We start from the raw sequence: 27499 nt of genomic DNA, 5'->3' as shown, positions 1-27499 counted from the left end.
TTACGACCCCTGGTGATTTCCCTCCCTCCCGCCCTTATAGTGAGCCGGAATGAACGCAGCCACTGCCCAACACAGACTGTGAAAAAGCTCCTGGAGGAACAGAGGCGCCGCCAGCAGCAGCCTGACGCTGGTGGGGTACCGGTGAGGCCCAGGAAGCCCTGTAAACTACAACTCTCTGAGGCCATGTCCCTGCAGTAGGGCCATATTGTCTTGCTGGGCCCTGAGGGCTGATGAGAAATGTAGTCCAGATTCCAATGCCCCTGCAGGTCGGGAACAGATGGAATTTTCAGATAAACTCACCTTTGTTCCTTTTTGCTTATGCCTCCACAGGGACAGTTCCCGCCTCCCCTGGCTCAGCCCTTGACCCCATCTGTGAATGAGGCCGAGGCTGGTAAGTCTGAAAATTCACCTGGTCCCCTCAGCTCCCAGTTGTAGTTTCCCTTAGGAATTCAAACATCCCAAGTCTTAGAACTTTGGGGGACCTAGGAGTCAGGCCTTTCTTTCTGGGACTCAGTAGGAAGTTTGATCTCCCAGATTCTCTGGAGCCCAGTAGTCGATGCTCATAGTCCTTCAGTGTCCCAGGGGCCCAAGCTCCCAGTCTTCTGGTGTTTCAGGAATCCAGGCTCTCAATCCCTCATTGTCCCAGGAATCCGGGTACCAGCCCCTTGCTGTCCCAGAAGTCCAGGCTTCCAACCCCTTGGTATTGCAGGTTCTAGGCCCCAACCTGTTGGTGTCCCAGAAGTTCTAGCTCTCAGCACCTTGAGAAACTCCAGGCCTTCCAGCCCTGGCTGTACCTTCCCCATCCCTGGTAACCAGGCCTGCTCCTGCCCCTCCTCTCACACACAGGCCATACTCACTTCCCAGCACACCAGGAGACTGTGGGTTCTGGACTTGGCAGCCTGGCCCCAGCCACGGGCTTTCCAGACTGGGACCCCAACACGCATGCTGCATACACAGACAGCCCCTACTCTTATCCTGCTTCTACTGCTGAAGGTTTCTTGACTCCTGACTTCTACCCACCCTCGGACCCAGGGCGGCCCTGCCCATTTCCCCTAGGGATGGAGGTGAGATACAGAGTGGGGACAAAATGCTGAAGGGCTCCTAAAAATTCCGTTTCCCTTATTCAGTGTTCTGAGATGGCTGGGGCTGGGTGAAGATTCCATTCCTCAGATGGGCAAAACTGAGGCCTAAAAGTCCAAAGTCACTTAGCACAAATGGGACACCCAGCCACTTGATCAGGGGCTCTGTATGTGTATGTGTGTGTAGTGGTTAGGCAGAGGGAATTTTCAGCTGACTGGCTCTCCCCATCACCTGTGCCCTTCAGGACCCCCTGGATACCCGGCTCTATGCAGAACCTTCCCTGCCGCAGGCCGGATCCTGGAGAGTTTCTGGACTCCCCTCAGGACCCCCACAGCTGCCCCCTGTGGTCACTGGACCATCCCTGGACACAGCCCGAGCTCACATGCTTGCTTTGGGGCCACAAAAACTGCTAGCCCAGGATGAGGAGGGGGACACGTGAGTATGGGGAAATGGGGTCATCTGCAGACTCCTGGCTCAGCCGGGGTTCTGTTCTCACTGCTGTCTCCCACCTGTCCTCAGGCTTCTGCACCTGTTTGCAGCTCGGGGCCTGCGTTGGACAGCATACGCTGCGGCTGAGGTGCTAAAGGTATACAGACATCTGGACATTCGTGAGCATAAAGGCAAGGTGAGAGCTGGAGACTAGACTTCTGGGTTCAGGGGAGGAGAGAGCTGGGGGCCTGAACTCCTGGATCCTAGAGAAGAGGCGAATGAGGACTTGAGCTCCTGGGTCTGAGGGCAGAGGGGGCTGGGAGCCTGGATTCCTGGTTTTCAGAGGGGCGGAGGCTGGAGACCCAAACTGACCTTTCCTGTGACCTGCAGACCCCTCTCCTGGTGGCAGCTGCTGCCAACCAGCCCCTGATTGTGGAGGATCTGCTGAGCCTGGGAGCAGAGCCCAATGCCACTGACCATCAGGGACGGTCTGTCTTGCATGTGGCTGCTACCTATGGGCTTCCAGGAGTCCTCTCGGTATGGACAGCTGGCAGGTGGGGTGTCTGGGGTTGACTGATTGCCCAGATCCTGGCTTCCAGGGCTAGGAGGCCTGGGGATACTTACCTAGCACTCTGCCTTCTCCTCCTCCCAGGCTGTGTTTAACTCAGGGGTTCAGGTTGACCTGGAAGCCAGAGACTTCGAGGGTAAGTTAGGTGTGGGCAGGGCTGGCATGGCACGTGAGGCTAGGTAGGGTGTATGCCCAGATGCAGGTCCCTCACTATCTTCATCCTGCAGGCCTCACCCCTCTCCACACAGCCATCTTGGCCCTCAATGGTGCTATGCGCCCACCTGACCTCTGTTCCCGAGTGCTGAATACCCAAGCCCTGAATACCCAAGCCCGAGACAGGCTGGCTTGTGTCCAAATGTTGCTGCACATGGGTGCTGATCACACCAGCCAGGTGAGCTGGGCTGTGGGTGGCCAGCCCCTAGGAGAGCGTGTGGGTAGGGGCCACCTGGATGTGCAGGGGCTCTAAACAAATGCTGACTTTGCCTCTTCGTAGCTGTGTAGTCTTGAGCACAGTACTTCACTTCTCTGTGCCCTAGATGCCAACTGGGAATAATGTTACTGATCTTATTGTATATTTGTTAAGCACTTACTATTCATCACGTACTGAGCTTCATGGATTAGCTTATTGAATCCTCACAAACACCCACTGACACATGTACTATTATTATTTTCTCTGTTTTATTGACAAGGAAACTGTGGCACAGGGAGTCAAAAATCTTATAACTTGTGAGTGTCAGAGAGGGGTTTAGAACCCAGTAGTCTGACCTTAGAACCCAGCTCTTAATTATGTTATTCTCCTTTCCCATGATGGTAGCTCCTTCACAGGCAGGCTGAGAATTAAACATCACTTAATTAAAAAAATTTTGTTTAGTTAAAGAATTTTGAACACAGATAAAGTACAGAAAATAATATAATGAACTCCATGTACCCGACGTCAATAATCAGCAATTCATGGCCAGTCCTACCCCATCCACTCTTCCACTTTCCTGTTATTTTGAAGCAAACCCAAGCATATATGTTTTTTCCATAAATAATTGTGTCTGTAAAAGATAAGAACTCTTTAAACCTCAATAACATTATCCCACATTAAAATAATTAATGATAATCTCATAATATCAAATATCCTGGTTGTGGTCAAATTTCCTTCTGGCTCTAAAGTGACAACTTTTTTTCCATTTTAAAAAGTCAAGATCCAAATAAAACCCACATATTACCATGATGTATCTTTTAAAGTCACTCTTAATCTAGAGCTTCTCCTCTATCTTGTTGTTTTCTCTTCATAATTTATTTGGTGGGCAAACTAGGTTGTTTTGCCCTGAACAAGCACATAAAATTTTTAATGCTCATTATCATTATAAACTCCTTAAAGGCACATAATAAAGTTTCATTTTAGGAAGTGTCTTTTATGTTTTTCAAAATATGAAGAGAACAGCTTAATATTGCAGTGGATGTGGGTTTAGTTAGTCTACTAATTAATGCCACCCAACTCCAGTCCTTGTTAATAAAGTACAGCCCATGTGGGACAAAATGCATTTTAATGTGGGGTGAGCAGGACAACTGATAGCCCAGAGTGCTCCTTTTGAGGGATTGGAAAAGGAGCTTTCTCAAAGATACTTGGACAGGAAATTGTCATAATAAATGTACAGATGCATATGGTGTGAATGGCACCGCCTAGATGTGGTACCGAATAGCTTATAACACACACAGCTGTGTAAGGCACCCCTGGCTGGGGCTTGCAAAGGAGGGCCAGGGTCTCAAGGCTCCTGGGTTCCATGGGAGGGGCCTGGGTGTGAGGACTGGCCTGACCTCTGCTGTATCCCTCCTCACAGGAGATCAAGAGCAATAAGACAGTTCTGCACTTGGCCGTGCAGGCTGCCAACCCTACCCTGGTTCAGCTGCTGCTGGAGCTGCCACGGGGAGACCTGCGGGCCTTTGTTAACATAAAGGTGGGGGCCTAAGTTGGGATGTGTGGATTGTGTGTGATATGGTGGAGAGGGGCAGTGGGATTTTTTTTCTTTTTTAAAGATGACCGGTAAGGTGATCTTTACCCTTGACTTGGTGTTGTCAGCACCATGCTCACCTATTGAGCTAACCAGCCATCCCTGTATGGGATCCAAACCCGTGGCCTTGGTGTTATCAGCACCACACTCTCCCGAGTGAGCCTCGAGCCGGCCCCCAGTGGGATGTTGGGCTGTGGATATGGAGGAGACAGTGTGTGGGATCTGAAGGGGAATGCGTAGGGCATAGACGTAGAGCAGTATGTGCAGTACAGCTGTGAAGGTGGGAGTCTGGGATGTGAAGGGAGAAGTGTGGGATGTGGATATAACAGAATATGAAGTGCAGTTTGGGCCAAAAAAAAGAGAGAAGCGCAATTTGGAGGTCCCAGGCCAGCTGAGTGTGGATCCTTATCAGCCTCTGCTCACTGTTCCAGGCCCATGGGAACACAGCCCTCCACATGGCAGCCGCCCTGCCCCCTGGGCCGCCTCAGGAAGCCATTGTGCGGCACCTGTTGGCAGCTGGGGCAGACCCAACACTGCGGAACCTGGAGAATGAGCAGCCCATCCACCTGCTGCGGCCTGGCCCAGGCCCTGAGGGGGTGAGCACTGAGCCTGACTGTAGCCCTCTGAGCTAACAGGGTGACCCCCACCCAATCCTGACTTTAGAGGGGGATTCTAATCTCAGAAGGTGACATCAACCCTTATCCAATCCTGACTTCAAAATGTGACTGCTGACCTCAGTGTTTGATCCCTTACCTCAGAATGGTGACTCCTGACCTGTACCCCGACCCTGACCTCAAAATGTGACCTGTACTCCCAACCCTGAATCTTGACCTCAGGGTGTGATCTTTGATTCTCAAGTGTGACATCCGTTCCCCTGGGTGCTGATCTCAAATGTGACTTCTGACCCCATCCCTCTACCTTTGACTCCCACTCAATGCTAATCCCCAGGTGGGAACCTCCAACCAGCAACACCTTTCCCTTCATCCCCAGTTCTGGTTCCCAACCCTTTCTCAATGTGTGAACCCAGACCTTTACCTCCAACCCCCGACCTTGACTCTGGACTTTTGACCTTCAAACCCAACTGACCCCACTCATCTTCTTTCTAATCCCTCACTCCCACAGTGCACCTTCCCCAACTTTCCTTCCAACCTCTCAGACCTCACTCTGCCTTGCCTTGTTCACAGCTCCGGCAGCTGCTGAAGAGGAGCCGTGTGGCACCCCCAGGCGTGTCCTCTTAGGACTCAAACCCAGAACCTGGACTGATTTTCCAGTCCCCACCGTCCTGTGGGACAGCCAGCGTATGCTAATGTTGCAAATCAATGATAATATATGTGGAATGTCCTGCCATTGGGGTCTTACATTAAAACCCCAAAATGGCTGCTGGGGGTGAACAGTCCCCAATATTTGGGATGGTGTCATACCCCTCCCCCACCCACAAGATGCCCTCTTGATGATTTCTGTGAAATCGAGGCCCCTTGATTGTTTCTGTGAAACATCCTGAGCCCCTAACCCTTTCCTCACTGGGATCTTTTGGGGTCCTCTCTCCTAACTCAGCTCTTCATACCCAGAAACCCAGATGTAATCCCCCTACATGGTACTTGGGGCATCCCAATACCATCCCAGTAGAGCTCCTAAGCTGGCTTCCTAACCTTCCGCAGGACCCACACCCTTAGGGTCATAACCCCTGAGACATGGGAAGGACCTCTTCAGATTAGAGTTCCTTCAGTCGTCCTACTGCTTTCTGATTCAGAACTCAACCGCGCCCCTATCCCAGACCTTGGCATTCCCTGTGAATCCTTCCTTTAATCTGAGTGATCCTGAAACTCCCTATTAAACTCAATTTAGACTAGAACTATTGTTGTCTGATTCCTGGGGGCATTGGTGCAGGGAGTGGCTATGATGTCCTGCTGAGGGATTGTGTTTGGATGAATGTGCCTGGGTGGGGCATGTAGCAGACACTCTGGGTGCCAAGTCCATATCCCATCACACTTACCCTATTGACACATGGTGGCCTGACTGCCAGTCCCAGCACCTGGATCTGCCTGCAGGCATCTCAGTCCACTGGTGCCCACTCTGCCCTGGCTATGAGCATGGCAAGCCTTAATAGCCAGGAGTCTGTGCCCACTTACCACTCACGCAGTCATCAACTAATTAATAAGAGATGGTGTATAAATACTTCAGGTCCTGGGGCCGGCCTGTGGCTCACTTGGGAGAGCGTGGTGCTGACAACACCAAGTCAAGGGTTAAGATCCCCTTACTGGTCATCTTTAAAAAAAAAAAAAAAAAAATTCAGGTCCTGCAGGAGTGCATGTTGTAAACAGGCCCTTGGAGTTCCCCAATAGAAGGAAGCTCCAGCTCCCCACCCCAGAAAGCCCTCTCACCATAGCATCTCCTGCTCAGAGTCTTTTATGGACAAAAAACCAAGTGTATGTTAGCACACTACAGGGCTCGTGCCAGTGTCTCCACCCCAAAACTTAACCACTTCTTCTTTGTTGATGAATCTGCAATCTGGACTGGGCTCAGCCAGCAGTTCTGCTGTCTTGCTTTGGTCGTCCATGGGGCTGAAGTCAGCTGGAGGTTCGACTGGGCTGGAAATCCAAGACAACTTCACTCACATGTCTGATAGCTTGGCTGAGATGGCTGAAGCTGTTGGGAGTGGTCCAGGAGGTTAGGTGATCTCTTCACATGGTGGCTTAAGGGCTCCAAGAGAAAGAGTTTCCAAGAGTTTCAAGAAAGCAAGCCCTTGCTTGCATTGTGCCCACTGACATCGTATTGGTCAAAGTCAGTCATGTGGCCAAGTCCAGAATCAGCATAGGGAGTATTACTTGAGGGCATGAATATCGGGGAGACAGAGTTATCAGGGGGCCACATTGGCTGCCTTGTGGCAGCGTGTATGTGCTCTTGTATATACTCACATAATGCTGCTGACACATGAATGTTGAAGACGATGCTATATTTTACTGATTCTAAGAAGAACTTAATTGGAATTCATCTTACAGTCAATTGTGTGACATGACTTAATTTTTGCCTTTTTTTCTCTTGGGGTACATAAAATAATGCCATTTCTTATCATTAATGGCATCTGAGATCTTGTTGACATATAAGATGTCTATCCTGATTTGTATTGTTATGGACTGCATATTTTTGTTCCCCCCAAATTTATATATGGGGGGGGACACAAGCCATAGCCCCAATGGGATATTTGGAGGTGGGGCCTTTGGGAGGTAATTAGGTCATGAGAGTAGAGCCCTCATGATGAGGTTAATGCCCTTATAAAAGGAGACATGAGAGAGCTTACTTCTCTCTTCTCTCTGCCATGTTAGGACACAGCAAGAGGATGGCCATGTACAAAACAGGAGGATGGTCCTCACCAGACACCGAATCTGCTGGCACCTTGATCTTGGACTTCCAACCTCTAGAATGGTAAGAAGTAACTTGTTTAAGTAACCGGGTCTATGGTGTTCTGTTATAGCAGCCCGAACTAAGACATTTCCACACACCACTAACATGATAGAATGTCCCTAAGAAACTCTGCATTATTAAAAGGAGAATTAACAAAATTGTTTTCAATGGAAAAGAAGGCTTAGGGACACAAGAGCATCAAATGAGCAATAGCAAAATTATTTTTCCTGATGGAATTTTAATAATGACAGTCTTTTAAAATTAATTACTCCAAGTATTGCCATTACAATTAAACTTTATTGGGCTGGCTGTTTAGCTCAGTCGGTTAGAACACAGTGTGATAACACAAAGATCAAGGGTTCAGATCTGTGTGCCGGCCAAATGCCAAAAACACCAAAAAACAAACAAACGGAAAAACTTTATTAAAGAATCACATTCTGACCATATTGAGCAAAATGGCCTTTCATTTCCTGTCCCACCTACTTGGAGCTCCTTACCTGTTGTTAGCCTTTTGATCACTCTTGGTTGTGAAAACACAAAGGCAGCTTTCTTGCCTGCCTGTGGCATTAGTGATAGATTTCTGCTAAGCTCCTCAGAGTATTACTGAAGGTATAACCAGTATCAGAATAATAGTGCAAACTGAGCTCTCTAATGAAGCTGTGATATTGTATTCAACTTGCACCATGAAGGCATCTTCCTCCTAACATCTGCCAGGTGTATATTTAATATGCATTACCTGTATTTACATGTGCATATTTTGAAGAGCTACTGCTAGCTCATGGGCCCTTTGGCAGAATCTGAAATAGGTGCTCCCTCCCCAAGCCATCTGTCTGAAAATCATGTGACTGACATTATAACATGGTACATTACTGCCATCTGCTGGGAAGTTGTGGTAAAAAGGCAAATTCTATAACGTTTAAGAGGTGAAGGGTATCGCCTGGAATTTTGCAGTGCACAATTTGAACACCATATGGGGACTGCCTTGAGTTATTAGACAGCAGATTAGTAAAATGGCCAAGAATATGGGCGCTGAACCAGGCTGCCTGGGTTGAATTCCTAGCTTTGACCCTTTCTAGATGGTGACCTTGGGCACGTGATGTAACTTCTCTCTGCCACCGTTTCCTAATCTATAGATGGGGACTGTCGTAGTACCTACTCCATGGGATGGAAGTAATGATTGTGTCGTTGCATATAAAGCCCTCAGTGCCTGGCGCAAAGTGAGCTCCATATGAGTGTCTGCTGCCATAATGCTTAAAATTTTATTTATCAAATACTTGCTAAATGGCAGGCACAGTTCTAACATTTCCACAAATATCAACCCTTTTAATCCTCATAACAACCCTCTCGGGACAGGTAACAGCATAAGTAGAGGGCCAACTCCAACTTGTCACGAAAACGGGACACGTGAGAGTACAAATTCTAATAGGTGCTGGCAGACATCACATAGCTCTCTCTGGGACACGTGACTGGAATTTCCACTCCCCAGGGGGATTCCTATGGACTCCCTTAGAAGAGAAGACTTGAGAATGGGAAGGGTGGCTCAAGATCCCCATTCCCTCATAGGGCTTGCAGGTTGGGGTGGATGTTGTGTGTGATTATGTTTGAGGGTGAGTAGAAGGCAGGGGAAACTTGTCAGAGCCCAGCCTCCTTGGAGTCCGCCCTGGTAACCAGCAGATAGGGCACTAGAAGTCGCGACCCTTGCAGCACCACTGAAAGTTACTGGGTAGACGCCGGAGCCAACCCCAGGCCTCTGGGCCCCGCCCCCTGCGCGCCAGCCCTTTTCGCAGGCCCCGCCCAGATTTAAAGCTCCACCATCCAGTTTAAAGAGATGAAGGTGGCCAGGCAGGGATGGATATCCGCGCCCAAGTGTGATTACACACCGAAGCTCCCATAGAGACACAGGATGGCCTGGTGGGGAAGAGAATTTTATTGGGTTGTTAGTGAGGAAAGCGTGGGAGGGTGAATTCCAGGGAACAACAGACACTGGGACCAAGGCGGTGGTCACCTTAAGGGACAATAAATTAACTTACAAAATAAATTAAGGTGAAGAGGTCCCAGGTGGGGAGGGAGCTGGGAATACCTGGGGATTTCTTAGGGATGGAATTTGGTACTGGAAAGGGCCCCTTCACAAAGGGTGTGAAATGAACTTTTCAAGACCCCCCCCTACCCTAGGGTGGGGTTCTGGGGCTCCAGGAAGAGGGAAGGTCTGGGCTCAGCTGAAGGCGTGAAGGAGGCAGTTCAGGGTCTTTCCTCCAGGAAGCGGTAGGTGGGGTTCTCATAGCCATGTCGCTGCAGTTCACGGAGCTGCTGCTCCTCCAGGGTCAGCATGGGATCCACCTGCAACAGGGGAGGGGTCATGGGGCACGGGGAGCCTGGCCACAGATCTCACGGCCCACACGCCCATACTGTGCCTTCATGTCTCTCACCTCCACTACGCCGTGGCTAATTGCCCCATAGGGCTTCTTTCTGCGCAGGAGCAGCATGGAGAGGACTATCAGGGAGCCCCCGCCCGCTCCCATGATCAGCAGGCCAGACACGGCCTCACGGGACACACCTGTGCCAGCTGGTGCCTGCAAGGAAAGCAGGTGGGGCAGGGGGCATCTCTGAGGCTCAGCAGGGTCCTGTGTGGCTTTGAGAGTCACAGCCTAGCCACTGACCTCTGACATCTCCCCCTAAGTACGTGGGATATTCCTCCTCTTACCAGTTCATCTCTCTGAATCTCCGATGAGTGAAAAGGAAAACCTCTTGGAACAGATGCATTCACCTGGGGGATCAGGAAGTGTCAGGGACCCAGCAGTCTGAGCCTGTCCTCTTTCTCCCTAGGGGCCCAAGAGGACATTCCCCATCCCTCTTCTTTCCGAGGATCCCCAAATCCATGCCATCAGCCCCTCCTCCCTCAGACCCAGGAGTCCGGGCCCCTGCTCTTGTCCTTCTTCAGGAACCCACAGATCTGACTAACTTACCTTTTGCTCATACTGCTCCAGGTTGGACATCTTCTCTTTCCCAGGGGACACAGCATCTTGTTCTGTGGACCCTACCCCCCAATTCCTATCTCATTTTTGAGGTCCAGAGAGGTGCTACACCTGACCTGATGAGGGGGTCAGAAAGTGCACCGGACTCCACCCCAGGAGGTTTAGGCTTCCCAATATATAGACCCTTTTCCCTTCTGGGTTCAGGGTTTCAGTGGGATTTAGTGGCTGGAGTCTACTCTGTGAGACGCTTACCTTTCGGAAGGGTCATGGGGGTGTCTGCTGGCAGCCAGAGAAAGCAAAGCAGGTGGAACAGTGAAGAGAGGAGGGTATCATTAAAGGAAGTGTGGAGAAACACCCTCCCAGGGGGACCAAGAAGGAGAAACAAGGATTCTATAGAGGCCTCCACAAACTTAGACATTCCTCCCCATCCTCTCCCACTCACTGTGGTGGCCAAGACACCCCCAGACTTTTGGAGATTACAAATGAGGTTGGGGGCCTGTCCCCCAAAGTCTGGGGTTATTTTATATTTAGAATCACTTACCATCCTTGGAATCTGGAGGCTGCATCCCACCTTTGTCCTCACTGCTGCCCCCAGAGGCAGGGGCTTCCAATTCATTGGGACCCAGGTGCTCAGAGTGGAGGAGTTCCTCTAAAGGGAACATGCAGAAAGATGGCTGAGGCGGTGAGCATAGGGACTCCCTGAAACAAAACTGGAGGAGTGAAGGGCACCCTAGTAGTAGAGTGACTGGAAGATCATGCAGACAGCAGAGTCAACCCCAAGTGTGGGGTAGCTGAAAAGTGTAATCTGGCAAAGTGAGGAGCTGGCTAGAGGTGCCCCTGGCAGGGAGGATGGAGGTTGAAGTTTCAAAAGTATGGCTTAGGGCTGGCCAGTTAGCTCAGTTGGTTAGAGTGCAGCCTTATAACATGAAGGACATGGGTTCCGATCCTGTACTGGCCAGCCACAACAACAACAACAACAACAACAACAACAACAACAAAAGTCAAGAGTATGCCTTCCTTAAATATCAGGAGAATTGGGGTTAGGTGTGGGATATCTAGGAGGAAGTCACAATAGATCTGGGGGCTGTGGTAGGTCACACTTTCTGGTATTCATGCTCTTTGTAGGCCCCTCCCCTTGAATCTGGACTGGGTTTGTAACTTGCTTTAGCCAACAGAATGTGGGCCCAAGCCTTAAGAAGACCTCGCAACTTCCACTTTTGTGCTTTGGGGATCCTGAACCACCATGTAGGAAGTCCAGCTACCCTGCTGGAGAGACCACATGGAGAGGCTTAATGGAGAAGAGAGGCCCTAAGCCTACTTGGAGAGGGAGAGAGGTCCATTGGTGCAGAGTCCCAGCCCCCTGATCATATACTATCTAGATACAGCTGCACACTTGCCTACTGGCAAGACCACCAGAAGAACCACCCAGCTGAACTCAGACCAGATGGCAGAATCGTAAGCAAAAAACAAAAAAAAAGAAAAGAAAAAAATGGTTGTTGATGTAAGCCACTAAGTTCTGGGGTGATTTGTTACACAAATCAGGATAACTGAAATGAGGAAAGGTTGAAAGTTGGGGGTCAAGGTCTGTCCTCAGATAGCTGAAAGTGGGGCTAGGGTAATGGGCACTCACGGATCTGGGGCTGCAACTCCTGAGCCAGGCGGGGGTTCTGGTCAAGCAGGCCCAGGCTCTGATTCATCCTTTCCTCAATCACTTGAAGGTGAGTCTGCACCTGTGGGGGAGTAGTTATGAAAGGTGGGTGGGTGAGTGGGAATGAAAGGTGGGTATGAGCTGGACAATGGAGGCTGAAGAAGGGGAAACTGAGGCAGGATGAAAGATGAATTCAGTAGGGTCCAAGGAAAAGTAGCACAAACAATGGACAGGAAATAGGGGATAAGGATCAGAAATTGGGTTTTAGGAGGAAGGAAACTGAAGGAGAAGCAAGATACAAAGAGAAAGAAAAAATATACAGAAGACAGGAAGTGAGAGGCTTGGGAAAGGAAGTAAGGTACAAGGAAAAGGAGTGACTGCTAGGAAAAGTGGGGCACAGAAGACAAGTATAGGATACAAGGAATACGGTTTAGAAGACAGGAAGGGGAGGCAAGTGGGGTCAGAGGAGCAGAAAGTAGGGTCTGAGGGACAGAAAGTGGGGTTTGAGGGTGTCCCAGAGACAGGAAGTAGGGTCATATAGAAATGATGTGGCCCAAGACAAGACTTGGAGTTCAAGAGCACAAAATGGAGTATGCATGGACAGGAAGAGAACATCCTAGAAAAAGGAATTAGAATCTGAGGGCAAAGAACAGGGTTTCCAGGGAAAACAAGTGGGGTTAGGGAGAAAGGAGGGTTGAGGGGCAGGAACAGGGTTCAAGGCACAGGAAGGGGTTCTGGGAAAGGAAGTAGAAATCCAAGGGACAGGAAGGGAGTCAAGGGCACAGTGTGTGTGTGTGTGTGTGTGGGGGGGGACAGCGTTCCAAAGTCAGGAAGTAGGGATTCAAGGGACAGAAAGTGGAGCTGAGGGACTGGAAAGGGTCCTGAGGCACAGAAGGGGCTTTTTAGAGATAGGGAGTCCAAGGGACTGAAAGAGGGTCTGAGGGAAAAGAAAGGAGTCTGAGGGGATGGGGTCTGAGGGATAGCGGGGCATCTGGGAGCTGGAAGGGTCTGAGGACCTGGAAGCGCATCTGCTGGGCCTTCTCAGGATCCACGGCAGCTACGTGCTGGTAGTGCCGCAGCGTGTGCCTCTGCTCCTTCTGCTCCGCACGCAGGTAGCGCCGCAGGGCCAGCAGGACACGTTCTGCCTGTAGAAGGGACAAAGGCTGCCCAGGCCTGCCCCAGCCATTCTCGCCCTCTGCTCCCTGCCCCCAGGGCCCTCACACCTGAGGCGGATCCCCCTGTAGTGCTGCCAGGAAGCCCTCCAGGGCAGCCCTGCGTTGGTCATTGATAAGGGCGATGACTCGGGTGGCGTGGGTCTCCACCAGGCGCTGTCGCTCACCGGACACCTGCTCCTCCAGGGTCTGCAGAATGGACTGGAAGTGCTGGTGAGGGGGTGGGCACAGGGTCAGGAGAGGAAGATGGGTGAAAATCTGGGTCAAAGGGAATCTGCAGGGCTATAGGGTCAAGTGGGGTGGGGTTCAATAGGCCTAGGCCTGGGCAGAGCCAACCCGGGGTGGGACTAGGTCAAAGGAAACTAACGGAAGGGGGTGGGCTCCAGGGCCAGATGGAGTGGGGAGGGACTGAGCCTACTGGGAGCCAATCTGAAGGTGTAAACTGTAAGGCTGGGTGGGAAGAATTTGGGAACGGAACTGGCCAATGTTAAGGTAAAAAGGACAAGTCTTTTAGGAAAGGTAGGGCTCCAGGACTGGGCAGGAAATAGGCTGCTCCTAAATGAGACTGGTAAGGGTAGGACCAAGAGTTTGGATTGGGGGCTAACCTGAGTGGGGTCTACATAGGGTAGCACTGCACTAAGGTAAGGCTGAGAGAGCTGGGAGCAAGAGTTAGAAGGCCAGGCCTACCAAGGAGGGATTGAGTAACACTAAGATTACAGGGGTAGTACCAAAGTCAGGGCGTGGGGCCTAACAGGAACATGAATGCATCACAGAGAAGCTGAGAAGGACCTGGCTGAATCTACATGGGATCCAGCTTGGGAGAGGCCTCCAGAGCCAGCCCTCAGAGGTAAGTCAAGTTAAGATAGAGCTAACCATGGCCAATATGAGGAGGAGAAACAATGTCAGGTTGGATGCAGGCCAAGATGGGCAGAGCCACATGTAGGGGTGGGGTCAGGAGAGGCTGAGATAAGTAGGAAGGGGTGGAAATGAATGGGGCAGGACCTGGCCAGAGCCAGGCTGAAACTGTGTGTGCCCCAGGTAGAGGACAGGCATGAATAGGATCCGTTGGAGGTTGACCTACCTCATTCAGGGCCTGTCTGTCGGCTTTAGGCAGGTTCTTGGACTGGTTGTCTGCCATGGCCCATTCGCGCATCACCTGGCAGGGGAAGGGGAGTTTCAGGATCCCAGAATCCACCCTAATACACCGATGAGTCCCCAAATCTTTCTTCAAGACTTTGTAGGCTCCAGATCTCTTAAGTTCCATTGGTTCTTGAGTTCCCAAGAGGGAAGACCCAGAAAGAGTTTAAAGTGGAAGAGTACCACTGACCAGACTTCCCATAGAATTTAGTGCCATCTCAATGGGATTCTAGGTGGGTCAAGAATCCCTGGTCATCTTAGGGGATGGTGTTGAGGGTTCAGGATTGAAGAGGGCCCAGGGAGCCTTTGGAGGTAGTCTCAATGTGTCCCCAAGGAGTTTCCTGGTATTTAGGGAGCTCTGTGGTGTGGGGAATCTTGGGGTCCTTAGTATCATCACCTCATTAATCTGGCGCATCCTACGCTCCTCCAAGTCCATTTTGGCCCTCAGGAACCCCTCATGCTCGCTCATTTCCCCGGGCATGCCGAAGTAAACATCCACACCGTCTGTGGGCCGTGGGGTGGGAGTGACTGCAAGAACAGGGTTCAGGAGGTCGGCCTGCAGCCCACCTCCAGGTAGCCTTTTCTACCTGGAGAACTACATTTCCTAGAGAGCACTGAAGACCACCACACATCCAGTTTAGCTGTAGCTGTTGCCTGGCATCTTGGAAGATGTAGTTCTGAACCAGTCTTGTTCTCACAAAGCTTAGGAATCCATTACACCATTTTCCAAGCTTTACGAAAATAACTCTCAGGACTTACTAAATGGCCCCTTTCATTCCAAGGGCCCAAACAACCCTGTCCCTTTGCATTCTTCATAGGCTTGCCCTTCCACCTTTATTTTAACCAAAGCTACTCCCATCTCTTCCATTCTCCCCAATTGGGCCTCTCCACTACAGGTCCTTCTCAAAGATGTCCCTGCATCAAGACTCCCCCTCCCCATGGTGGAGAGGACTGGGGTTCAGAGGCTGCCTCACCTTTGCTGACCACTGCAGGCGTATGGGAGCTTAAGGGTGGGACCCTTTCCTCCTCCTCTTCCTCTTCAGCCTGTGGAGGCTCCACGAAGTAATCGTCTACTGGCTGTAGGAAGGATTCCTCCTCTTCCTCATCCTCACTCCCCTCTACTCTGCCCCCCAGGGGCCAAGACCGGGTAGAGGGGTCACTGAGGGAGCAGGAGAAGTACCAAACAGTAAGGACCCAGGTTTCCATCCCTGCCTCAGGAGCCTTGGGATGGGCATGGAGGGTCCCCTCCCACTCACCCAACTGCTGTCTCAGATGGGTCGGGGGTCACTGGAGGGGGGCAGCACACATACTCCACACCTCGGAACCGATCTGCACCACAGGGCAAAAGCATGCCCGAGCCATGCAGGATGAGGCCCTGGGAGCTGCAGGCCTGTGGGAAGAGTGGGCCCAGATGCCAGGATTGTGGGGAAGGAGGAATAGATTGGGAGCCTGAATGCCTGGATCTTGAGAGCTGATGAGACTGGGAGTCTGGATTCCTGGCTCTGAGGAAGGGGTTGGGGGATGGAATTCCTAGATCTCTGTGAGATGAGGGGCTGGAGGCCCGGACTCCTGGGTTCTGGGGGGTGTCAATGAGTGGGCCAGGCTCCTGACCTCCTGTGCCTCCTGATGCCTCCGAGTTGAACTCTCGCACTGGTCCATGCGCTCCTGGTGCAAGAACCGGCAGCCTTCGGGCACAAGCAGGGCCTCGCTCACAAATTCACCCGCTGGGGAACGGGGGACACCAGGGTGAAACCTTCCACAGCCTCCAGCCCCAACCTCCTCAGAATCCAGATTTTATCCTCAGAGGCTTTTCTGCCCCACTCACGACCCAGGCACCCAGCCCCCCAATGTGGGCCCAAGACAGGGGCTCAGAACCTCACCCTTTAGTTTCCCTCCCCCAGCCTGTGACTCACGCAGGCAGCGGAAGGGCACAACCTGGTGATGAGGGTGGGCACAGCGACCACTCCGGGCACCTCCGCACCAGCGCTCCATGGGGATGGCCTGCGCAGCCTGCTCCACTCGTGCAATCTGCAGCTCTGGATACATCTGGGGACACCGGGTGGGGGTGATCAACCCACTGCCCCACCCCTGCCAGCCACCCCTCTCCACTGGCCATGTCCCTTTTCAAGGCTCTAGTATTCATAAGGACATCTCCTCCCTAGGCCCTGCTTCTCGATGGAACCAGCCTTAGATATCTAAGCCCCTCCTGCCCATTGGCCACACCCCTTCGTGGCTCTCCCTTAAAAGTCCTGCAGTCCTTAGGCCCTACCTCTTTTCCTGTCCAGTTTCTTTATGAAGTCCCTCCACCTGCCCATAAGCTCAATGTCTCTAAGCCCACCTCTATGGTCACCTCTCCTCGCAATCAGGTTCATCTTCCCCATAGGTCTCACCCTGCTTTAAGTCCCGTCTCTTTCTCTGGCCTCTCCATAAGTACCCCTCCTCTTTGTGTTAGACCTGCCTTTCGTAGCCACGCCTCCTAGCTATCCACTCTCTCACTGGGCTACACCCCTTTCCCCATCTTGCTTGTCCGTAAGGTCTCTTTTTGTCTTAGCCCCGCTTCTCTTTTGGCCACTCCCACCTATACTCCTACTCTTTACTAAGCCCACCACAGATTGCTAAACCCCGCCTCTTCATTGGCTACCTTCCTAAGCAGGCATCTTTGCGCCTCTCACCCTTTTCTGACTTGGTTTCTCAAAACGGGTCCTGCCCTAACCTAGCTTCGCCTCTTCGTTGGCCACGCCCCCTAGCTTCCCAGGCGTTCTTACCTCCCGCATCTCCCTGCACCACGCCTCTTGCAAGTCTAGCTTCATACGGGCGACCCCCGCCCCATCTTCCCGCTGACCACGCCCCTCCTAGTAGGTCCCGCCCACCTGTCTGCAGTACTCCAGCACGCGCTGCGGGTCCCGGAGACAGCGCCGTGAGCGCTGTGGGTCTGGTTCCCAGCGGCCGGTTCGCAGGTCCCGGTGAAGAGTTAGGCGCCCGCATAGTCCGGCAACCTGGGCTGACCCCGGGGCCTGGGGATGGAGGCGGAGGGGACATTAAGGGCCTGGGGTACATTGGCATCTGGGTCCCCAGTCCTTTGCTCCCTAGGACCCGGATATTCAGACCCCAAGCACCAGCCCCCTCCGCCAAGCACGGCGCACCCGCCTCCGTGGAGGCACCGTTCCCTGGGAAACAGCTCTCGTAGGGCGGGGGCACCCCAGCTCTCCAGTTGCTATGGCGACCCGGGTCCCCCCGGGATTCTCTCGGTCTTGTTGCCGCGGAGACAGACTCCTCCCCCACCCCAGTGCAGTAGCGCTGAAGTCCGAAGGGGTTAAATCTGAATCGCGGGGGAGGAGGCCAGAACCCAGGCGTTCTGGCCCCTCCTCCCTCCGTCCCTAGTTCAGGCTCCCATTGCAGGGTGCACAAACGACGAGGCCTGGCTTCAGGGCCCTGCAGGCCTGACCACCAGGTCCTTGAGGACTGGAGCTACATCCTAGTTAGGGGGTGGTGATGGCTCGAAGCCTGGCCTCCTGGGTCCTGGGAGCCTGCTGGCGCCTTTATATGGGTCCAGAGGGATGCAAGGGTCCTAGATTCTTGGATCCAAGTACCTTGCTGCCTGGCGGATCCTCTGTTCAGGTGGGAAGGGGCTGGGGCCGAGTCACATAGGGTGAGAGGGTATGAAGAGGGGGGCTGGACTTCTGGGACCAAGGGCTCTGGGAAAGCCAGTTCCTGCTGGGGTTAAAAGGGGGCTGGGACGTCAGATGATGGGGGAGCTGGGGCCTGGCATCCAGGGTTCATGAATGCCTAGGGATGTTAGGGAAGCCTGGGGGCTGTCCACATGGCTGGAAAGACTGCGCTCTACCCTGGACGGATTCGCGTCGGGGTCCAGAGGCCCCAGTCCCTCCCCTTCCCCCATCCCCCAGGGCCCGGCTCGGCCTCACCTCGGCCGCGCCGGGGCTTCCACCGGCCAGGTTCCCGATGGCGAGCTGCGCGCGCAGAAGCAGCAGCAATAGTGGCAGCAACAACGGCAGCGGCGGCGGGCCCCGGCGGCGGGCCAGACCGCGAGCAGCGGGGCTGGCGGGCCCCATGTCACGGCCCTCGCACCCTCACGTCCCCTGCACTCCCGCCTGGCCCGGCCCGGCCCCAGCGGTGACAGGAGCTCCCAGCGCCACCACCGCTGCCTCCTCCTCCGGCCACCCCCGGGCTGCGCCGGCGCCGCCAGCCCCGCCTCGCGCGGGCCCCGCCTTCCTGGCCAGGACAATAGCGCGGCAGCTCTGCGCAGAGTGGAGCAGTTCCGGAACCCGGGTGGGAGCCAGCGCCAGGTCCCCGCCCCTTGAGATTCAAGGCGTCCCACCCATGCAAGGGCCCAGCCAGGAGTCTGGGTCACAGGCTCCTCCTTTGTGGGTTTTGAGTCATTCCTCAGGACTCTCACCTCCAGCTCTCTCCTCTCTCAGACCCAGACACCCACAATCAGCTTTGTCCTCCAGGATGCCAGTATTGGAGACCCTCTCCCTCCGCCCGTAAATTCCTCTCGAGATCCCAGGAACACAGGCCTCCAAAATTTCCCAGGTCAAGAACACAGCAGTTGAGACCCAGTACTCTCTTCTTTCAGATCCCAGAGGCCTGGCCCCAGGACCCTTCTTCCTCAGGACAGAGACCAAGCTCCCAGACCTCTCTCCCTCAGACGCAGGAGTTCAGTGTTCCTGCACTGATTCCCAAGGGTCCCAGGTGTCTTGACCTTTAACTCCTAGCTCAAAGATCCGTGAAACAAAGCCCCCAGGCCTCTTCTTTAAGGATGACCTAAGTCAGGCACCCAGCAACATACCCATCAAGGACCCAGCACCCCAGGACAAGGATCTGGACCCCCATGTTGTTCTAAGGACTAGGAGATTTCCATTTTCCTACCTCTAATCTCCCCCTCCCTACCTCCCCTTCAGGGCTTACCGCTCTGTCTCCGCAAATGAGAGTGAAGAATTCTATCTTCCCCAGGCGGACTGAGGCAGCCCTGTCACATGTGTGCATCTGTGTGGGCATCTATGTGTGCGTCTGTCTGTGGGTACATACCCAAGTGTGTGTTTATGTCTGTTTCTGTTTGCAGCACTGTGTGTGCTTCTCTCTGTGTGTGGATGTGTGTGCAGGTGCATTTAAAAAGAGCCTAGAGTGCTAAAAAGGTAGGAAGAGGCTGAGAGGTGGCTCATGGTTTTGCTCCTACAGCCACCTCTTAGGTAAAGGACCTTGGGACAGATTTAATGGACCCCCTTCCTTGATGGAGGGTAATAATGCCAAGAGAATCCCTAAGACACATTTGCCTCTTTGACTTTTTTTTATTAAACATAAATATTTTGATCCCCAGGTTCCCCTTCATTCCCACAGTGATAGTTCTCACCCTGTCCCCACTCCTTGAGTCCAATTCTTTCCGAGTCTCTAAGTAAGGTGGAAAGAATCAAGATGGTGGCCACCTTGGGTTCCCAGGGCGTGAACAGCTACCTTAGCTGCACTTCCATTGGCCAAGCAAAGTGCCCCTCAGGGAGAGCCAGGACAAGGTGGGGCCTGGTCTGCCCTTCACCTTGATCTATTCTATACTACCTTTCTTCTCAGTGCAGGGGGTCATCTTGAAATATCTTCTTTCAGTGGCTAGAAATAACTTCCATCTCTTCCCCTAACTCCCATTGCTCTCTGTCCCCATCCCTCTGCAAAGGGCCTATCTGCCATCTAGAATCTCTTTTACAGAGGGAAATAGGTGGACATAGAGGTCATCCTGCTCCCAGTTGGGGCATCCCCTTTGGCTGAGCTGAGGGTACAGCAATGATTCTGACAATTATAACGATCTTTCCATTCCCCAATGTTCAATTTTGGAGGAGTAAGGTCGCCAACTTGTTGTGGTTGCTCGGAAATCAGGACAATCCATTATGGCAAGTTGAAGATCCCAGGACTCTTCAGATGGAGAGACATCACACATGAGTCTGGAGACGTGGGTGGCCAGGTATGGGGAAGGCAGTATATGAGAAGGGAGGAGTCCCTGGCACCAGATCTGGGGGTCCAAAGGATGTGGGTTTGGTGTAGCTGGTGAAAGCTCGAGGATGTGGTGTGGTGAGATAACCCGCACGGGCTCTATACAGTCTGCAGGGAGGGACCATGCCCAGGTGCGGGTTGAAGTCATAGAAGGAAGGGGTCTCTGGGGGTCCAAGGGGGGAGGGGGGTGGCAGGAAGAGGCCTCCTCCAGGAGCTTCACCAAGGCTCAGGCTCACACTGACCCCCCGGACCTTGTAGTAACCGTTGGTTGGGTCCTGAAGGGACAAATGGGACTCGGTAAGGTATGTGAGGATACAGGGGGGTGAGGGTCACTAATGAAGACACACTGAAATAGAGCCAGAGCTAGAGAGAGACAAACAGAGGCAGGAGCAGGTAGAAACCCCAGAGCACAGAGACAGACACATAGACTGACAAATAGACAAAGTGAGACATAAAAACAGTGACAAGAGGCAAAGGGATACAGGCCTGCTAAGGGTGGCAGTGTGGAAGAAAATGAAAAGGGAATGAGACAGATTCATTCATCTGCCCAATAGCCCCTAGGCTTTGATTCTGTGTCATTCCCTGTGCCACTGCTAGAGACATGTCACTAGGACAGATCTGGATCCTGCCCAGGCCACAGGAAAATGACAAGTCATCAGACAGAGCCCGGAGGGGTCACTGCTGTGACTGGAGAAAGCACAGGCAGTGACTGGGGCTGTGATGGGGGCACCTTTGGCATGGTGATCAGGCTGTGCTGGGGAAGCCCAGGTCACAGTAGTCATGGCTGTGATGGGTACAATACAGGCAGAGTGATCAGGCTGTGATGAGGGGAGCATGGGCTTCCCAAAACAAGAAATATCTGAGCTGAGACTGGAGGATTAAAGGAGGGAATTAGGCAGATATGGTAAGGAAGATGAGAGTGTTTCAGGCCAAGAGAACAGCACATGCTGGGTGCAGAGAGAAAAGGCCCTGGGTTGGGGGCTGCGGCTGGAGTCAATGGGGCTGTCCTGGCATGGGACCCCAAAGGAGGGACAAGTTTGGGGAGATGCAAGGCCACTGTGGGACCTGGTGAGTGGAAGGGGCCTGTGCAGGGGCAATCAGGGTGAGGCATTCAGGAGGCCTGAAACACGGCTGTGGTGGGGAAAGCACAGGCAGAGAGAACCCTGGTCTGGGGCTCAAGATGGAGGCCAAGGCTGGGACAGATCTGTGGGTATGATCAGCAAACCGAGGCTGTGCAAATGGAGGCTGTGGAGCTGTTGGGGGAGATGGCCCAGGAGGTGGAAGGAGGGGGTGTGGGCGGGGCTAGGTCCCAGCTCTGGAGGCAACAAATGAAAGAGGAGGGGACAGAGGCGGGGAGTCAGTTGGAGATACAGTGAAGGGAGCCCCTCCCCTTCTAACACTCACCTTGGTCTCCAAAGCCCTTTCTTCATCCAGAACCAGGTCACTGTGGGTGTGCGCAATGGGGCCCTGGGGTAGGGAACTCAGTGAGAGGGAGTGGTCAGAGGACCCTCCTGCCCCAGTGCTAGACCCCAAGGACCTTAAGCCCGCCAGTCAGTGGAGGCCAGGCAGGAGGGGCCAAGTGCTCCTGGGAGCTGGGATCTAGACTTAGGACAATGAGAGGGTCGTGGGGACATACTGGGTATAGGGAATAATTCGGTCAGGGGCATATTTGGACTTCGGGGACATTTGGGTCTGGGGTCACTGTTAGGACTGGGGTCCTATTTGAGTTTGGGGGCCGGTGGGAACTGGATTATTATTTGGGTCTGGAGGCACAGTTGGGTCTGGGAACTCTGGCATCCTACCCGGTCCTCGCCGCTCCCGGTCTCCTCCTCGGGACCCCGTGAACTGGAGCCGTCGCTGCTGCCTGGGATTCGCACCAGGTTCTTTTTCTTGGAGAAAGAGGCTGAGATCCGGGACAGTGAGAGGCGGAGGTAAGTGATGGGGCGGGGTCATGGTTCGTAGAGACCAATAGCGGGAAGAGAGAGGGCTGGGTGGGGCCGGTGGAGGAGCCTGGGAACCAATGAGAACCCTGGCATGGGAGGGCGGGGAGTGTGACCCTGAGGGGGCCGAGTTAGGACTAGAGGAGGGAACCAGAGCCTGAAGGTGAACCAAGCTCTGAGCAGGGCTAGAGAGACAGGACTAGGGCCAGATCCCAAGACAGAACTGAGCCAGAGGGCAGGGTGTTGGGGGGAGTAGGACTTTGGGGGCTGGGACGGGGTTCAGACACTGACCTCTGCCGTGGCGCCAGCAGCAGAGGGCCACTCCAGTGATGACCATAAAGAGAGTCGTGGCCGCGGCGGCTACTCCGGCCACAATCTGCACAGTGGGCAGCACGTCTGCAGGGAGTAGAGGGGGCGTCCTGAGATGGCTAAGCAGAAGACAGGAGGAAGTGGGGAACGGAAGCTCAGGGTTTCGGTTTGGGTTCCCTGGCTTCAAAACATCACAAAGTTTGGAGATTCCCAAGGTTTGTAGTCCCCTAGTTTGGGGTCTAAGGGCACATGAGTTTTGGGTTTACCCAAGTTTGAGAGTAGGCGAATTTAAACTCCCTGGCTTTAGGGAGTCTTAGAGCTTGGGGGGGGGGGTCTTTTATTTTGCAATTCTCCGTATTTGGAGGTTCCCTTCTTTGGGGCCCCTGACTATGAGGGATCTCTCAGTTTACGATTTTGTATTTGAAGGAATTTGTTGTTTTGGGGTCTTGGGATTCAAGGAACCCGTAATTTTGAAGCTCCCGAGGTTTGGGGGTCTCTGCATTTGAGGACTCGAGGTTTAGCAACCCTTGGTTTGGGGATCCCTGCGTTTCTTGGGTTTGGAATCCCCAGATTTGGGTTCTTCAGGCCAGGGTCTCACCTCTCCGGCCCAGGCTGACCCGGGTGCCTCCCTCGCCCAGCCGGTTCCGGGCACTGCAGTTGAAACTCCTGCTAAAGTCCGACTCCTGGGTCCCCGAAATATGTAGCACGGAGATCAGGCCTGGACCCTGTCCCCCGCGGCCTTCCGGTGCTGGGAATGTCTCCACCAGGAACCGGCCCTGCGCCCCGGCCTCCAGGAAGCCGTCATCCCAAGACCAGACCTGAGGCACAATCGAGGAAGGTCACTGAGCACACTGGGGAGGGAGGAATGAGGCGGGTGGGACGTCGGGAAAGCCATAGCTGGCCACAGCAGTTTCGAGGGTCCGGGTGGGAGGTCAGGGATCACGACTGGATTGGTCATGGTAGGCGCGACATTTCCTTACCACGGCTTCTGGCGCGGGGGAGGCGAAAACTAGACACTGGAGGCGGGCGGGACCCCTCAGGAAGGCAGGCGCAGAGTGCAGGGCGGTCACCACTGGGGGAGCTGGGGTGAAGACGGTGGACCGCTCAGAGGAGAGGTTTCGCCCTCCCCAGGGGCCGTTCTCAACAAAGTGGAGCCAGGCCGGGTCACTCTCCGCTAACCCGAACCGGCCGGGCCACGCCCCTCAACTAGCTCAGATCCCCTCAAAGCCCCGCCCTCCGTGGGTCGGGCTCCAGCCAGCAGGCCCCGCCCCCTATAAAGTTCCTTTCGAGACCTCGTTCACTCCAGTTAGACCTCCCCGCTCTGTCCACCCCCTGTCCCAGGACCCACCAGGTCTTCTAGGAAACCCCACTTTCTCACCGTTCACTGTCAACCTAGCCTCCGCGGCGCCGCCCCCCAAGCCCGAGAGTCCCGGCTCGGCCCTGCACACATAGTCGCCTGCATCCTCGGGCCCCACCGACGGAAGACGAAGCGTGGGCCCGGAGCCCAGCACCTGGGACAGGGAAGGGGCATCAGGGGCGGGACTTTGCGAGAAAGACAGGCCCACCGCCTGCCACCACCACAGATAGAGCTTCACCTGCACGCCACCGCGGCGGGTCCAGGTTACCCGTGGGAGCGGGTTCCCGCGCCAGGCACAGCTGAAGGCGGCGTCTTCCCCCACGTCCACGGACCTGGGCTCCGGCTTTGCCTGCAGAGTCGGCCCGACTGGAGGAGGAAAAGGAGGGGTCATATGGCCGGGGCGGAATGATGCCCCTGACCCGGGATCAGCCCCTCAGAAACACGGCACCCTCAATGCCCCGAGTATGGTCCCCAGTCCACAATACTCCGCCTACTAATTGTCCACGCCCACACACCTCGGCCCCGCCCCTGCCCCACTTTGGCACTGACCTAGCACAGCCAAAGCCCGCCTGCATTCTATTCCCGACCCCTCCCCCAGTCTGCCGCAGCCACTCCCCACTTTGGCACACCCACAGCCCCTCTCCGCCTCACATAGTACGTCCAGTGCGGTGCTGCGGTTGGCGCTACCCACGGCGTTGCTGACCTCGCAGGACACGGGCTCAGTCAGGAACGAGGCGTCCGCCACGACCTCTAACCTTGGCCCGCGGGCCCCGAGCACCGGGGAGCCCCCTTTCGCCCACCTGCGGAGGTGGTGGCGCTGTTAGTGTTGTCCCCGCCTCTCCACCAGGCCCCCTGTCCAGGTCCCAGATCTCCCCCAGATCTGTGCTCTTGGCTGGGGAGAGGTGGTCTTCGTCCTCACCTGTAGCCAGTGACAGGAGGCTGGGCTGTGGCCTGGCACAGGAAAGTGACCTTCTCTCCTTCTTGCACAGTCTGTGGTTCAGCAGACAGAGTCACCTCTGGGGGGTCTGTGGGTGGGGGACAACTGTCAGCGTGGGTAAGGACCTGGAACACATCCACTGCTGGCCTAGGATTCTAGTTCCTGGTCCCTCCACTCCAGGAGTCTGGGTCCCTAGTCTCTTCCTCCTGAGTCAGGAGTTTGGACTTCAGTTCCCAATTCTCCTGGATACTCCAATGTGCCATCCTTCTGTCCTCTCCTCCTCTCTCAGATATAGGAGTCCAGGTCCCAGCTTCCTCTTTTCCCAGATAACCCAGGTTGACAGTTCCCTCCTTTCTTAGACCCAGGAGTCCAGGCCCAAGCCCCCCCTATCCAAGGGCCAGTTGTACTCACACTGCAGGCTCAGTGTGATGGCTGTGTCTCTCCCTGTCGGCAGAGCTTGACTCCGTGCTCGGCAGACCAAGGTGGCTCCATCATCACTGCTTGAAGGGGTCAGGGATAAAGTGCTCTCCATTGACCCAGTGCTTCCTTCCTTCAGCAGAGTCTGGAGGTATGGATAATAATAATGATTGCATTTACACCTTATACAAGTATAGTGCTTACTATGTGTCAAGCACTCTTTGGGGCATTATAGGTATTACTTTGTTCAACACTCACAATTACCCTGTGAGGTCATGCTACTATTATCCCCACTGTGCAGATAAGGAAACTGAGAGACAGAGAGGTTAAATAACTTACTCAAGATCTATCAACTAGCAGGTGGATGAACCACAATTTGAACCCAGATAGTCTGGCTCTAGAGTCTTTACCCTGAATCACAGTCCAAGGGTCCCTTGAGCCTCTGCCCTCCCATGACCTCTTCTCCTCTAGATGAGCCTGTGGTCTGAATGGACCCCAAATTTCCCAGAATGGGCAAGGGCTGGTACAGGGATTTGGACCTGACCTGGTGGAAGGTGGTCCCATCCAGTCGGACCCCATCTCGGAACCACAGCAGCTCAGGAGTCGGGCGGGCATCCCCACGGCTTCGACAGGTCAGGTTTGCAGGAATTCCAGCAACCAGAGACACAGAGGGGCCTCCCAGCACCTGGGGGGCTTCTGGGGGCACTGCAGGGTGGATCTGGGGTCAGAGGTGAATCTGGGCCGAGACCCTGATCTTCTCAGCTCCAATTGACCACTTCCCTGGGCTCCCTGGACTCTAATACTCCCAGCTGGTACTGGCTGCCCCTCTGGGCTCCAAGGGGGAGAAGTGGGGTGGGTCCTCACCCAGCACATGCAATTGGGCTGGTCGCGAGCGAAGGCCTGCTTGTGTAGCCTGACATTCATATGATGCTTCATCTTCAAGCTCCACAGGCCTAATGTGGAGGTTGTGCTGGCCACTGGCTGCATTTCCTGATATCCAGTACCGGGACCACCCTGGAATCAGGGAAGATGTGGTCTCACCATGGTTCTGAGTTCCTGGCTTCATGCCTCCATCTCCAGACATCCCACACCAGAAAACTGGCCCACAGAGTCAATAGTAAAACACTTTGAAAAAGTATGTGCTGGGCCCAGAGAGACTCTAACCCCCTCCCAATCCAGAGTCGTTGCAAACTTGGGGATGATAAAGTCAGAAAGGAAGGCAAGAGAATGATTGCCATAAAAGTCAGATTAGATATTGATTCTGGAGTGAGAGGGAAGAGGGCTATGACAGGGGAAGGGAATAAGGAGGGATTCTGGGGAGCTGGCAATTAACCAGGGTATTGGTTGCATGTGTGTCTATAATTATTTGGCAAATCTACCACTTATGTTTACTGCACTTTTCTGCATTCACATACTGTATTACAATAAAAGTGATAATCCACAAACTCTATGGATCACCCCCAAAGAAGCAGCTCAAAACTCAGGATTCCCACGTTTCCCTGAGCCTATCAATTTCCCAAACTTGAAAATGTCAGAATAGAAACTTCAGACACAGCCCAAGCCCAGCAGCCTACCCTAGAGCCAGCCCTTCCATGAGGAGAGAGAACAGCCTTACCTGGTAGATCCCTTTCACCCCCTAGAGCCAGCCCATCTTTAGTCCACTGGACCAGCCCCCAGTACGCGCCCAGAGCACAGGGCAGCCGGGCTTCTTCCCCCAGCAGCACCACCAGATTCTCTGGCTGTTGCAGGAAATGGGGCGACGCGCCTAGGAGAAAGGGGGGCAGCAGAGCTGAGCTTAGCACATTCCAGAGCTACCTTTTTCGGGACCCGGGAGTCAAGTCCCCAGCCCCCTTTCCCTAGTAAAGCGGCAGCCGGCAAACGGTCCTCCCGCATATCCCCGCGCGCGCCCTCGTGGTACCTGCACGCCCTCTGAAGCAGAAGACGAGGCCGAGGAGGGCGGGGACCAGCATCCCGAGTGTGTGTACCGCAAGGTCCACGAGTCTTCCCCTTCGTAGCCCTGGCTTCCCTGCCAACTTCTTCCTCGGAACCACACCTCCCGCCACCCTGGCCTGGAGCCCCCTTCGTGCCCGACTCTTCTCCCCTGGCGAGAGGCCCCCCGTCTCGGGCCTGGAGAGGC

General features: G+C 54.0%; 3 protein-coding genes across 5 annotated transcripts; 1 reads left to right on the top strand and 2 right to left on the bottom strand.

The window, feature by feature from the left end:
• The first annotated feature begins 329 nt into the window (after positions 1–329).
• On the top strand, positions 330–5346 carry NFKBID (NFKB inhibitor delta). Its single transcript, XM_063112892.1, has 9 exons — positions 330–391; positions 1325–1515; positions 1600–1705; positions 1900–2046; positions 2162–2213; positions 2305–2468; positions 3907–4023; positions 4509–4673; positions 5262–5346. The coding sequence occupies exons 1-9, from the start codon at positions 377–379 to the stop codon at positions 5313–5315; spliced, it is 1011 nt and encodes a 336-aa protein (XP_062968962.1). The 5' UTR covers positions 330–376; the 3' UTR covers positions 5316–5346.
• Positions 5347–9398: 4052 nt separating this feature from the next.
• Positions 9399–18593, bottom strand: APLP1 (amyloid beta precursor like protein 1). 3 transcript variants are annotated; one of them, XM_063111253.1, is made up of 17 exons: positions 18332–18593; positions 17279–17422; positions 16322–16454; positions 16020–16132; positions 15665–15798; positions 15383–15567; positions 14806–14936; positions 14353–14427; positions 13323–13481; positions 13116–13244; positions 12082–12181; positions 10993–11100; positions 10704–10730; positions 10443–10513; positions 10181–10243; positions 9906–10049; positions 9399–9816 (listed from the first exon to the last, which is right to left on the bottom strand). In XM_063111253.1, the coding sequence occupies exons 1-17, from the start codon at positions 18476–18478 to the stop codon at positions 9718–9720; spliced, it is 1962 nt and encodes a 653-aa protein (XP_062967323.1). In that variant the 5' UTR covers positions 18479–18593; the 3' UTR covers positions 9399–9717. The 3 variants fall into 3 exon arrangements, with proteins under 3 accessions (XP_062967323.1, XP_062967324.1, XP_062967326.1); XM_063111254.1 differs by having other exon boundaries at positions 10704–10727; XM_063111256.1 differs by lacking the exon at positions 10704–10730.
• Positions 18594–19751: 1158 nt separating this feature from the next.
• Positions 19752–27332, bottom strand: KIRREL2 (kirre like nephrin family adhesion molecule 2). The gene is made up of 15 exons (XM_063112302.1): positions 27281–27332; positions 26978–27127; positions 26227–26376; positions 25907–26067; positions 25357–25507; positions 24928–25033; positions 24660–24808; positions 24247–24374; positions 24030–24162; positions 23632–23732; positions 23250–23469; positions 22640–22738; positions 22205–22305; positions 21807–21869; positions 19752–20677 (listed from the first exon to the last, which is right to left on the bottom strand). Exons 1-15 carry the CDS (start codon positions 27330–27332, stop codon positions 20342–20344), a joined length of 2100 nt encoding a protein of 699 aa, XP_062968372.1. The 3' UTR covers positions 19752–20341.
• Between the last annotated feature and the right edge of the window lie 167 nt (positions 27333–27499).

The sequence above is a fragment of the Cynocephalus volans genome, chromosome 10 (assembly GCF_027409185.1).
Source record: "Cynocephalus volans isolate mCynVol1 chromosome 10, mCynVol1.pri, whole genome shotgun sequence".
Lineage (NCBI taxonomy): Eukaryota > Metazoa > Chordata > Mammalia > Dermoptera > Cynocephalidae > Cynocephalus > Cynocephalus volans.
The sequence above is the reverse complement of the archived record's forward strand: the minus strand, read 5'-3'. Positions and strand labels throughout refer to the sequence as shown.